Source organism: Phaethon aethereus (genome assembly GCF_964289735.1).
Source record: "Phaethon aethereus genome assembly, chromosome: 2".
Taxonomy (NCBI): Eukaryota; Metazoa; Chordata; class Aves; order Phaethontiformes; family Phaethontidae; genus Phaethon; species Phaethon aethereus.
Window position 1 is genome coordinate 113,096,337 of NC_138582.1, and position 13,906 is coordinate 113,110,242.

The following is a 13,906-nucleotide window of genomic DNA, read 5'->3' on the forward strand; positions in this document are numbered from 1 at the left end:
TAGCTTTTCAAACACTTGCCAACCAGTGCTGGCTGCCATGCAGATGGGTTTTTTTAATAAATATTTTTACATCCTTACCCATTGCCTCACACCTCAGAGGGCAACAGGCTTTGTGGTACTGTTGGGCAAAGCAAATCGCAAAGTGAATGGCAACCCACTGGTGGCAGATTTTGAAGTGTGGAGGCCCTTACCCATCCCTCCAAACTGTGGTCCCTTCCCCTGCCATGGTGGTGAGTGCCTCTCCAGCCTGCAGCGCCCAGACCCCAAGCAAGCAGGCAATAACTTCCCACCTGGATGCATCGAGCAATCTTCAAGATAATCCTCTGCAGTTGACACATGGGCTGTTCCCATCTCAACATTTGCTTTGTGCACAAGTGCACGAGCAACCGTGGCAAGCTGAGAGGGGAACAGACAGGGGGTGGATGCTAAAACACAGCTGCAGCATGGCGAGGAGCACTGTCTGCCATGAGGACCTCCAAGTTCTCCACCAGCAGAGACCGGGCAAGGGGTGCAGCTCTGCTTGCCCCGCTGCCAGACTGCTGCCAGCAGCAATAGCATCACACCTTAGGTTATTTTTTTTTTAAAAGACGACATTTTAAATGCATTGCTTTTTGCATGCCACATTATCAGATTAGGAGGTTTTCAAAGAAAGAGCCAGGAGAGGAAGAAGTTTTTTTGACATGGTAAGTGTATGGCTGGTATCAAGAGCTTTTGTATGGTAGCTTTGAATAAACAGGTCAGTCCTCTGGGTTGAGAGGAGTAATCTCTTTGTGTGAGCTTTTCTCATCGAGGAACAAAGAAAGGGAAGAAAGCATTTCGTTATAGTAAAAAGCAAGAACATCAGAAAAGAGATGGTTCAGACATATGGGTTACAAAGTATTGCCATTTTTCTTTCCCAGGCACGACTTTACCACAGAGCTCAGTGTTCCCAGGAATATGACAGGTCTCTTGAAAATTCACTGGTGGTCTTCACAGAACAGGAAAATACCCCAAGTGGTAGCTCGAAGGTTTTTCATTTATGGTGATTTTTGTAGGAGATAGAAATGCACACATTTCACAGAACAAGGCAGCAATTAACCTACATCCAGGGACAGTGCCTCACTTGTCTTGTTGTCCTGTAACTATTACTTAAGAGGGAGAAGGTTACCTGATCTTCCCCTCTGCTGACCATTGGAGGATCTGCAAGGGAAGGGACACAGAAGAGCGAGTGTAAAAACCTCAATCAGATGGTGCCTCTGTGCTGCCAATGGTTGGGGGCTGGGCAAGGATTCAGGGGAAGCATCACACTTGGTTGCCATATTATACATGCTTGCCCTGTTCTCCTGTATCCTCTAGGCAGCCCAACTTGCCCTTGCTTGGGGACGGAACAGGGGTAAGCTGGACCTTTGGAATGACTGCCTGGTAGCTGCTCTAAGGGTCAGTTCGTACAGCAAAGTTTTCAGACATAAAAGACAGCAAAGACATTTTTAGACATTCTTAGACAGCAAAGTTTTCCACATAGTCCCTCCTGGCTCTCTGATTAATTTATTCTTTTAATGAGATTAAGTAGTTTATTTTCCTTAAAATTGAAAGATGGTGGATTGGAGGGGTGGGAGGAGCAACTCTGCCAAGAATAGAAGGGTGCTATGGATTAAGCACCTTTTTTCTTCTGTTGTTCTCTCAGACAATACAGGAGGTTGCAGGCTACGTACTCATCGCACTTAACATGGTGGATGTCATTCCCCTAGAAAACCTCCAGATCATCCGAGGCAATGTGCTGTATGACAACTCTTACGCCCTGGCAGTTTTATCCAATTACCACATGAATAAAACCCAGGGACTCCGAGAGCTGCCAATGAAACGGCTATCAGGTGAGACAAGGGCAAGAGATGGAGGCGCCTGTAAAGCAAACTTCAACTCTTGAGTTATTGGTATCAAGATCCAATTGAAGATCTTCCCTCAAAGTCATTTGCCATCAAATCCTGCTTTAAAAACAAGGATCTGAATATAGTTTCCCAGTTTCCTAATTGCTCTCCTGCTAGCCAGCCTTCTTCAAAAGATGAAGAAAGTTCGTAATTTCCTATTGCAGAAAGATCCAGAAAATCCAAAGCATCAACAGGATGGTGAGATTTATTTGTGTCCCACAAAATGGCAAAGAAGTATCTACTCGTTATTTTGCATTATTTGATTCCAGCACGTGCACATCAGTATTTTCTGTTAAATTCCAGTGAGAGCTGGTGGTATGTGAGTTAGGGTCTAACACAGTGTCTGGCTGATTGTCTCTGGCTGTGCAGACCAGCAGTGCCGTCTCTGGCTGAGTGCAGTGGCCTCTGGAGGTGGCACCAGGCAGAAAGCCACATGTACTGGCATCTTAGTGGCATCCAACAGCAGAACCCGACAGTCTGAGTCTTGTGCTAGTTGCACCATACTGCATAGTGTGACTGAGGTGAAGAAACATTTGTTCTATTTCCCTTTCTTTACGTCAGAGACAGAAGACTTAGGTGGTTTGCCTCACTTGCTAATTTTTTTCCTTCTGTGGTAGAAATTCTCAATGGAGGTGTTAAAATCAGCAATAACCCCAAGCTGTGCAACATGGACACTGTTCTCTGGAATGACATCATTGACACAAGCAAGAAACCTCTCACGGTGCTTGAGTTTGCAAGCAACCTGTCCTCTTGTGAGTATTAACTTTCCAACAATGCTATGTGCTTCCCCATTTCAGAGACAAAAACGAACATCCCATCTTTTGTGTGGTGGGTTTCAGGTCCACCAACTCCTGCATGCAGGGCTACCAAGTCCTGTTCCAAGGGAAGTCCATTAATTTCTTCACCACTGGCCAGAGATGTAATTTTTTCATGGTAGTTAGGTCCTTAATTCATAGCAAAATTCTTGGGAAAGCTTCTCTTGGTTTCAGACAGTACCCTGCGTATGTGTTTCTCCAAAAACAGCTCAGAATAATGTGCACACATTTGTTTTCCGGCAATCTTCTGTTTACAATATAAGGCTGTGGTCTAGAAGACCCATATGGGTACCTTCATGGAGTTACTGTGGAACTTGAAGCCTTTTTAGCGCTAAGGCCCAAATTGAGTGCCGTAAAACTCTGGTGTTCTGGGCTGCATGGATTATCCTTGCAAAATTAATGATAAACAGGCAGATAAATCTGATACTTTAGATCAGCAGGGAGATGAGCGTGTATTTAAAAGTTTGTATAGCATATGCTTTGAGTGGGCTCAAGCTAATCCTTCAGCCTTACAAGTCCCTTGTAAAATCCCCTTGGAAAGGGGAGTTTATTTTCATTTCTGAGCATTTCATTTCTGGCACTGTAAATTGGCAGAAAAACATATTTTCTTTATCTTCTTCCAGTTGCATAATTGCCTGAGAGCTAATAGCCAACTTCTGTGTTGACATATTTTCCTGTGGAGCCCTAGCGTAATCAAAGGGCTGCGAACGATACAAGTCAGCACAGGAGTTTGGCTCTAAACACCACAGAAATGTTAACCTTTAACTTTTCAAGTTAAAAAAAAATCAAAAACGTTCTTTGGTCCCGCATCAAATCAATCAACTCTGGGACAAGTATTAACGTTTGTTCAACTATTTGATGGATGGGGCGGGGGAGGGAGAATCACGTGTTGTTAGCAGGGAGAATCACTCTGGTAGGAAATGCCTCTTAAATGTAGTGAATTCCAGATTAATCTGCTTAGACAGCCGTTTATGGTTTCAATAACGATCCCGTAATCCAAAATAAGTTGTTTCTCTGGGACTTTATTTGTCACTAAGAGAAAGAAAAAGAAAGAAAGAGAGAAAGGAGGGAGGGATGGGAAAGAGCCTGGCACTGAACCTTCAAGGTCAGGAGGAGTATCCGTCCATCCTGCCGCCTCTCCATCGACTGTCCATCTGCCTCGTAGCCCTACACCAAGGAGTATTTTTGGCAGAGGGCGGGAGGAGGGTGTGAAGCAGACAAGTTGAATTACTTTGTGGTCGGAGTGGCTGGCAGTTCCCTGTGAATCCAGTTGGGTTTGTTTTCTTTTTAGAACCACGTTGTTCAGAAACATTGATTTACATGTGGCCTGTAGCGAGCAGCTGGCACATGCCCGGCTGCAAGCCAGCGGTGACTTGCCGTTGCATGCAAACTCCAGCAGAAGGACCAGCCAGGCAGTAGCTGAGATTCTTGTTCCTGGGAAAAATATGCCTCTTTCGTAAGCTAGACTGGCTGGGTATTGCACTTGCTTGCTCAAAGGTGTGGAGAACTGCACGTAGGAAATGAGACATGAACAAAGCATAAGGATTTAAGGTCCAGCTCTCAAAATTTTTGAGCACTGGTATATAGGTGCTTCCTCCCCTGATTTATCGAGAAGAAAATCTGAAGCCTTTTTTCTGTGACTGACATGATGATGTTGTCGACCTTGTTTATAGAATATAATACTCTGCTTTCATGGTTTAGGTCCCAAATGCCATCCGAACTGCACAGAAGACCACTGCTGGGGCCCTGGCGAGCAGAACTGCCAGACACGTAAGCCTGCAGATTAATGAAGCAATATCTTGTGTGCTCTGACATACTAAACTCTTACCTACCGAAAACCTAACCCGACAAGCACGAATTAGTGACACGTGTTTTACACTTGTCCTTCTCTGCATATCACTACGCTGAGGCCCCTTGAAGCACACCACAGAGGGACCTGGCCCGCTTCCTGCTCTGCGGAAGCGCGGTGGCGGGGAGGGTGGCTGTGCCCGCTCCCCCGAGTAGCTCCATTTCTGGAGGGGAAACCTTGAGGTCGTTTGACTTGGGCCCGGGTTTCCCTGCAGATGTGCTTTTCCTCCAGCGGGAAAAGACTGCAGCTGTCTCCCATGTTGAAAGCTTTAGTCTGTCACCCACAACTTTCTCCCATCTGCACTTGAGAACATTTATTCTTTATTTTGCCATATAAGAGGGAACGCAGTAGCTGCGTGCTGAATTGTTTACCTTCCTGCTGTGTCTCGTAGAGGCATTCTGCAGGCTAGTTAACGATACTTTCAATTCATTTGCACTGTTACAAGCAACAACATAACTTGATTTTTGCTGGCTTTAATTCCTCTTTTTGGAATCCACATCGGTTCCTTTTATAAACACAAAAGATGTCACCTTCATGTGGGTGATCACATTACATACTGTACTCAGGGGACCTTTGGAAGGCTCTCAGAAAATGCATAGCCATTTTTTAATTTGTAAATGAGATATTTGGAGATATTTGGCATTGTGAGGTTGTGCAGTTTGGTGCCTGTGCTTTACTGTAAAATTTTGCAGGTAGGTTGCCTGATAAGAGAGCGACAGAGACATCCATTTAGAAGTGCTTGAGGTTTTGCAAGGCTTCATTTTTCCTAAAGTCAAGGCTGAGGAAGAAGACCATCTCAATATGTTTTCAGATTTCATTAGTTCATTTTCCTCTAATAAGTAGGGAAATTCACTGTTTCTGATTCTTCTTTCCTGCCGGTTTTGTGTAAAGTTCAGTGGAAAGACTGCTGATCTAGACATAACTCAGATGAAAGCAACATCCAATCTTTGGTTTTCCGTTGCAAATAATCACCTAAACCCAAGTTTCTTGCTTGTAAGTATCAGGCCAAATCTGTATGGCTTCTAGGTCTTAAGGAAAAAGGAACGCATAGCTTCTCTCTCTTCATTTAGTATAAGCTCTAGGGTTTTTTTCAGTCGGCTCACAGTTTGGCTCATGTCTTGAACTGCTCTTGATGTGGAGAGTGGCTGCGGACGCAAAGCCCTTCCCAGGTCTGTGCCGGCAGCTGAGGCCACACAGCTGTCCCGGGGGCTTGCGAAACATCAGGTCTCAGCCGTGCAAGCTTCCAGCATTTACAAACTCTTGCTGGCTTCGGGAGGATGACTAGGAGCACATAAAATGAAACTGTGTTCAGGCTCTGGCTCTCCTCTCAGGGCGTTTGAGAATCCAGCCAACTCAAAATGCATCCCACATTTCCATATGTGGGAAAGTTTGGGGTGATACGTATCTTTCTCCTTCGACGAACATGAGATATTCTGTATGAAATATAAACATTTGCCATGATACGTGTTTCCAGCAGGAAGCTCCAGTCAATAGCTATCAAAGTGACGAGCTGTTTTACTCCCTTGCTGATGCTTATGAAAAAAATTGTATCAAAATGCTGTTCATGTAGAACAATGTGCCTTTTATTCCCCTGTTTCTGGTTGAACGGAGGAGTTGCTATCAGAGAAGCTAATACATATTGTGGAAATAATCTGTTTCCCTGAAAATACAATATCTTGCTTACAGGCCTACAGGAAAAATGAAATAATACCGTTTAGATACAAAAATGTGTAATGAAAAAAAGAGAGGAAATATGATTTTGAAAAATCATACCATGTAGCAGGCTACATTTTCCAATAATTTTCTGTTAATTAACATCCATCTGTTTCGGACTTACAGGAATTCCTGACGATATTGTAACTCATTTGTGCCAGCTGTAAAGTCGATAACAGTTACTGTAGTGCACAGCCGAAACACTCAGGGTGCTGTAATGCAGTGGATTAGCCATCAGGTTTCTCTGACGTCTAACGCCGGGGTCTGTGGATCAGTAATTTTTTTGTAGAGAACAAACAATCCCATTTTGGGGCTCTGGTACAAACGCACGCTAGCCATTAATTTCTGGGGTTTTTTTTTTAATTGTACTGATTATTGTTTTCTCTTCTTTGATATTCAAATGGAGACGATTTTCCGATTCTCAACAAAATGTGGCAGGCAGTTTTTTCTTCCCTGCAAAAAGCTGAATCAGGGCCAGTTCTTCCTCTGTGTTGCTGCACTGGTGCAAACCCTATGGGAGTTGAGTAATGAAGATAAAATTTGGCCAAGGAATTGAAGCCTAAAGAAAAATAATACAATATGCATATGAACTTGGTTTGCTGAGTTGGTCTCCCCTCACTCTGCAAATTTCAGAAATACTTTTCGTGCATTGAAGGGATCCTAACACCACACCAACGATGTACGTTTTCCCCATATAGTCCTGGCAGTTCTCCTCTCGTGTCGCTTTTCCCAAAGCTAGCACCAATAATAGCAGATTTTTTCAACAAAATGGAGCCAGATCCTGCTCTATTGCCCAGCTGCAAGATGCAATGACTCCATGGAGTTTTTCTTGGTTTAGGCATTGATGCCACAGGGACCTGGATGCTCGTTCTAAGCAGGACATGGTTTGCTGGCTTGGACAACAGTGCTTAGCACCCCACAAGAGCCAAGATAATTACAGGCTGAACACGACCTCTTCTCACCACCACCCACACCAGCTCTCACCCCTCCTGAGCTTTGGCCTTATGTGAGGATAGACTACACATCCCATGGGGAAAATCTAGCACAGATCCTGCACCAGACCTTTTGTCCATATTTCTTGATCTCATTGCAGCAAGTACAGCTTGAACGTTCTTCATTCCTGATCTTTTTTCTTTTTTCTTGTGTCTTCCAGTAACCAAAGTCATCTGTGCCCAGCAGTGCTCTGGCCGGTGCAGGGGAAAGGTGCCCAGCGACTGCTGCCACAACCAGTGTGCTGCGGGGTGCACAGGGCCTCGAGAGAGCGACTGCCTGGTAACGATGCTACACCACCTCCATAACTGCCTTGTCCTCCAGCCTTCTTTCATCTGAGAAAGCCTCTGAAAGACACTGACCTGGAGGGTGCCCTGGGGCTTCCTTGCACGGGTGGTCAGTGGGAGGGAAGAGGACATGAACGTCGCAGCACCCTTAGCTGGTCTTTACTGACTCTGCAGGTGGACGTTCCTAACGCATGCCAAACCAGCATTAGTGCCCTCAAGAGCCCAGTGAGCTCAAAGTTGTTGCACAGCAAGCTACGTGTTTGCTGTAGGGTGACTTCCCCACATAGGCCCAGGTCCTCAACTTTGCCATGTGCTCCTTAATATTAGTCAGTAATACTCTTAGTTTACCAAAGCAAAACCTTGTAAGGGTAATCAGATATGATGGATCTTCACTCTCTTCGCATTTCATTGAACTTCAGACACAATGTCAAGGCTTCCCTTTCTTGTTTTCTCTTGCTGTAAAAGCACTGTGTTTCAAGGACCCTGGGGCAGTGGAGGGAGGAGGAACAACAAGAGTTTCAGGGGGTTGCTGCATGCTGTGTTTTTAACTCTTCCCCATATTTGCACTACACTTCATTCTGAATTAAGTGACCACCCAGTCTGGGTTTTGTTGTTGTTATCTGTATTCCTGGTCCCCTTATAAATTGCACAGCTATGATGCCCTTACTGGCTCACAGAGAAGACGGTTATTCTCTCCCATCTGGAAAGCCAAGGAAGAAAAAAAGGGGAAAGGAGAATGAGTATTAATTTAATGCAGAATTAGGTTGGAAGAACCAACTTGTCCTTCATAAATGCCTGCTAAATTGTTCATCACCTGCAGCCAAATATAATGGCTTCAGTTTAATATTTAGCCAAAGAAGTCAGTAATCAGCAGGAAAGGACTTGATTTGATTTAGGTTATTAAAAAGAGGCCAAGAAAAGTACCATTTGTCTTGATCTGGTTACTGCTTGTAGGGAAAATTCTTCTGTCTAAGGCATGCAGATTTGCTCCTGTTCCCACGTGAATCCCAGCAGCTCTCCACCAAAGTGCCAAGGTTTCTTGTTCAGAACAAGAAAACCTCATGTTCTCTCTTTTTTTTTTCCAAATATTAAACTCGATTGCCCAACCTGAAGCAACTTTTCACCTTCAAGGCATGAGGGACCATCCCTGTAGGTGCTTGAGTTTTCCATTAGAGCTAAGCAGGGAACAGATGAGCCCATCAGAGTGTTATTAAAGAGCTAACGTAAAGCCATTGTCGCTTTGTAAGAACTTGGTAGTTTAATGGGTGGTGTTGTCCAACAACAGGCATGCCGCAAGTTTCGGGATGATGCTACGTGCAAGGACACATGCCCCCCATTGGTCCTCTATAACCCCACCACCTATCAGATGGATGTCAACCCCGATGGAAAATACAGCTTTGGAGCCACTTGTGTGAGGGAATGTCCACGTAAGTTCATTTCAAGTTGCAGCCACAGAGGAGGTTGGAGGTTGGAAGGAGGTGGGTAGGGACCTGTGCCATCCCTCTGCGTTATGGCCAAGTGCAAGAGCACTTTCTTGTTCTCCTCAGCTTCTGTGGGAACCGGGAACAGGTGGCAAAAATGAGAGAATAGCTGGTAAAGACGACAGCTGCTTCAAACTGGCAGCATCCATCACCTTCCCTGATTTTTAACCATTAAATTTTGACTTCTGAAGATTTTTCTCTTGATGGGGGTAAAAAAGCATCTGACAATCATCAAAACAATGGACAAACAAGTCATATGGGATCAATCCTGTGAATTACTAAAGCATTATCAACTCTTAACTGGTTCTTAACTAGGACTGATAGCAAGTAATTGGTAAACACTCCCTTCTCAAGGCCTGTGATCATTGCTTCCTCTACAGATGCTTGTTTTTCCTATCATGGTATTCTATGTCCATGTTTTTTTAACCCATTGAGACTTATATGTAAGAGACGGTTTAGCTTACAGAACTGATAGCCCTTTATGAGATTGACCATTGCCCTGCCTGGCCCTTAGCCTGGAAGAGTGAGTGAAGGTGAAGGACGTGTATTGATCCCGATTAAGGCACTGCTGCACAGTCTGACCTTGGCAATGTTGTTTTATCCTTCTGTGACCATTCCTCTCTCTGTACAATGGTGATAGCATTGTATGTCTGTCTGCCTTCAAAGGATGTTTGTAAGAATCAATGCCTGTACTTTGCTAAGTATGCCAAAAGTTCAAAAACCTTTTTCTTCCTAGTATTGAAGTGTCTGTGCAGCCCCCATCGCATCCCTCTTGTATCTCAGTGACCTTTCTATCCTTGTTTTTCCAGACAACTACGTGGTGACAGACCATGGCTCCTGTGTTCGCTCATGCAATACTGATACTTATGAAGTGGAAGAAAACGGTGTTCGGAAGTGTAAAAAGTGTGATGGGCTATGCAGCAAAGGTATAAAAAGCATGGAATAAACCAGTAAGGCTTTGACATGATAGATAACTTATTAGAAAAAGTACACAGAGTTCTGAACTTAATTAAGTGCAAATTCAATAATAAATAACCAGTGATAGTTTGGAGAACTAGCAAGTGGTTTGATCAGGAAACATGGCTGTGGAGCGTGCTCTCCAACTGGGATATATCACAAGTACAGTAGATAAACTGTGTGTCATGTGCATGTGTATCATCTTGCACATCAGCCTTCTCCTTCATTTGTCCTTCCCAGTATCTCATCAAGGGGAAGAAAATGAAAATGGGACAAAAGAGAGAGAAGGGCATGTGCCAGAGCCTATATGCAGAGACGCTCGGACCAGAGCTACACAGCTGGGCAAACAGGAAGCGTTTGTCCTATGGTGCTTTCTGAAAAGCAAAAGTAGGCAAAAGATCTATGAAACTCATCTTACAGTGATAGGTTTGACCACATGGGAGTGCCTTCTGGACTAATGGCATCTTGATGTTTATTCCTTTCCATGTGATTGGGCTTTACTCTTCTCCCCCCTGACTTTTGTATTTCTCTTTTAACAGTGTGCAATGGCATTGGAATAGGTGAACTTAAAGGGATCCTCTCCATAAATGCCACAAACATCGACTCCTTCAAAAACTGTACAAAGATCAATGGAGACGTCAGCATTCTCCCAGTTGCATTTCTAGGGTGAGTTGCCCACTGGTGGAGAGAGAAGCACTGGAGGAGAAGGGCTAAGGAGAAATTCAGGGTGAGACATTCTTTTCCCAATTCCTCATTCTGTGTTTTTCAGCGATGCCTTCACGAAGACTCTGCCCTTGGATCCCAAGAAGTTGGATGTCTTCAAAACAGTCAAAGAAATATCAGGTCAGCAATGGGTTTTAAGCTGAGATGGTCTCTGATCAGTACTGCCAAAAACACAAAGGGAGAGGAGGGAAATTTTTTAAGTGCATGAAGGAAGTGCAACAAGCGGTTTCTGTCTCCGAGCTACCAGGGGTCACTCTTCACAAAGGTGGTCAGCAGCCCTTGGCCAGCATTACGCCCACGTAACCCATACTGGCCTCCCACCCAAGGTGTGTCATTTGGCCAGACCATCCCTTCTGCTGAACTGTCAGCCCTAGCAAAGACTAAAAGCAGAGGAGATCCTCAGCCACCCAAGAAGTATGTGGTGATGCAGAGGCGTGCCACTCTGGCTAAAAAAAGCCAAGTGTGTTTCTATTTGTGGAAAGCCTTTCAGCAGCTCCTTAGGGAATCGTGCTCAGTGGCTTGCGTCATCCTCACAGAGATACCCTCTCCAGCCTGAAGAGCTCTTCCTTGGGGTGAATGTGTCTCCACGAGCACAAAGTGGCCAGTGGAGCCAAGTCTTGCACCAAGTATCAATTAAAAGTAATTTTGTTCAGCCCATTATAAAATGAGCATAACATGAGATCTGGGTCCACAGACATAATTCCAGTTCCCCTTTTCTTTCTGTCTTTTACCTGTCTGGTTCCCTCCAGGGCAGCAATGACTAACCTCAAAGCTTCATACGGCAGCCTGCAATTTCCCAAATTCTCCCCCTCCTCCCGAGTGCCTCGGCTGAGCAAGGAAATCTGCTTGCCTTAGCAAATTGACTCTGAGCGGCTCTCTGTTCCGCTCCGTTTCTGCTTTCTCTTCAGTTTTCCTTTTCCCTGAGGGCAGCTCACGAATGGGACGGAGCGGTGGCTGTCTCCCGCAGCCTCTCAGCTGGGGTTTCTGCTGGCAAGAGCCGTCATTGCTGGCGGCTCGGAGGAGCGGGACGTGCACCTCACCGACACATTCATCTCTTGAGCTCCTGAGCCCTCGTGGTGGGCTGAGAAGTAAACTGTTTATAAAACGGGGTTTAAGAATAGCTCCCTGCTCCCTAAAATGTCATGTTTCACTTCGAGATTCTCAGATAAGCATAGGGAAAGCACAGGCACCTTCTCCCGGCGCAGGAGGAGCTCAAGGAAGAGGTTCTGCTGCCAATACTGACCACGGGTTTATTATTACTATTTTTTAACCTTCTTTTCTTCATTTCAGGATTTTTGTTGATTCAGGCTTGGCCTGATAATGCTACTGATCTCTACGCTTTTGAAAATCTGGAGATTATACGAGGCAGAACCAAGCAACAGTAAGTAAATCATGTGCTAGAGCGACTGTAAAAGAAACTGTTTAGAGCCGCATTTTTCTGAGCACACCAAGCAGTGTGAGACTCAGCTGCCCCAAAACTAGCACAAAATGGGAAAAGCCCTGCCAGGAGCAGAGCACCATATTTGTAGCAGTAGATAATTTGCCCTGCGGGGATGAGACCCTCAGCTCTGTGCTGCGTGTGGAGGCTGCCCTGAGCCTGCTCTCAGGACCAGGGTCTCCCCCACCAGCCTGGAAGCACAAGCAGGACAGATAGCACTCTTTGAAGTCTGAGGCAAGTTATGGTGTGATCAGAAGCACTTTGGGATTTGAGCTAGCTGGGCAGCCGGGGATGAAGACCGTGGCTGCCAGGCAGTGCGGATACCGGCACTGCAGCACCCTCCAGGGCTTAACCCGAGAGGAAGGATGGTTCGGTGGACCAGCACAAAATAATAGCTGCTCTACCTGCAACCACTGTTGCACATCATTTACTCGACAGAGCGCACATGTCCTGCCAGTTTTAGCTTGAAGTGCCCATGCAAATCCAGATATGAGTATTGCAGTTGTTTTACAATAGGTGTGTCATGTACCAGACGTGAAGTTTAGAGGGCTAAGCAGCATCTTGCTTGAACAAAATTCAGTTCACAGCAACACACATTTGAAAACCAAAAGAAAAAACACGCTGAGTAAAACCCTGCTTATTAATTCGCTTTCTTCCATGTGGTTTCTTTCTGTCCATCTCCATTTTAGTGGCCAGTATTCCCTTGCCGTTGTTAACTTGAAAATACAGTCCTTAGGGCTGCGCTCCCTCAAGGAAATAAGTGATGGAGATGTTGCCATTATGAAGAACAAGAACCTCTGCTACGCTGACACCATGGACTGGCACAGCCTGTTTGCAACTCAGAGCCAGAAAACAAAGATCATACAGAACAGAGATAAAAATGAGTGTGGTAAGTCAGTGCTGCCTTCCTGCTTCCCATGAAAGCTCATGCTGAAATGCAAGAGTAATTCAAGCAAGGCTCTTTTCTCTCTGTTCCCCTGGCTGCACAATTCATCACTGGTACTGCTTTAATGAAGGTGGTGAGGGAAAAGTGGGATTTTTCCCCACCGAGGATGTTGACTTCATGGTGTCTAGCAGGTGGGAAGAAGCTGCTTCACCTCTATGGGCATAGTGAAGCTACATAGGTTGAAGGACACAGAAGCTAACTTCAAATACTGGACTTTTTTGACAAGGCCAAAGCTGTTGTTCAATGATGCTGTTCTAAACTGCAGTGATTCCTGGGCCAAAATCTAATTATTTATTTTTGCAGAATATGAATTTATTGTGTTTTGAAATTGATTATAGAACCACAGAATGGTTTGGGTTGGAAGGGCCCTTCAAAGTTCATCTAGTCTAACCCCCCTGCCATGGGGAAGAGACATCTTCAACTAGATCAGTTTGCTCAAAGCCCCATCCAGCCTGACGTTGAACACTTCCAAGGATGGGGCACCCACAACTTCTCGGGGCAGCCTGGTCCAGTATCTCACCACCCATCATAACTGTTTCTTCTTTATATCCAATCTAAGTCTACCCTCTTTCAGTTTAAAACCATTGCCCCTTGTCCTGTCACTACAGGCCTTGGTAAAAAGTCATTATAACCCCCCTTTAAGTACTGGAAGGCTGCAATAAGGTCTTCCCAGAGCCTTCTTTTCTCCAGGTTGAACAACTCCAAGTCTCTCAGCCTGGTATTGGTTTAGCTTTTTACTATAAGGCTGTTGAAGCTGTCACAGAGGAGATCATTCTTATTTCGAAAGGCCAGAAGTCACTCTT

General features: G+C 45.0%; 1 protein-coding gene across 1 annotated transcript in view; it reads left to right on the forward strand.

Annotated features, from left to right (window-relative positions):
- EGFR (epidermal growth factor receptor) overlaps nt 1-13,906 on the forward strand; it is a gene marked incomplete at its 3' end in the record, with an annotated part of 161,154 nt that overhangs the window by 117,615 nt on the left and 29,633 nt on the right. Inside the window, exons 3-12 of the mRNA XM_082014695.1 lie at nt 1,664-1,850; nt 2,522-2,656; nt 4,421-4,489; nt 7,435-7,553; nt 8,844-8,985; nt 9,849-9,965; nt 10,536-10,662; nt 10,766-10,839; nt 12,010-12,100; nt 12,847-13,046. Of these exons, the coding sequence (XP_081870821.1) occupies nt 1,664-1,850; nt 2,522-2,656; nt 4,421-4,489; nt 7,435-7,553; nt 8,844-8,985; nt 9,849-9,965; nt 10,536-10,662; nt 10,766-10,839; nt 12,010-12,100; nt 12,847-13,046 (1,261 nt within the window). The remainder of the gene's footprint in view (nt 1-1,663; nt 1,851-2,521; nt 2,657-4,420; nt 4,490-7,434; nt 7,554-8,843; nt 8,986-9,848; nt 9,966-10,535; nt 10,663-10,765; nt 10,840-12,009; nt 12,101-12,846; nt 13,047-13,906) is intronic.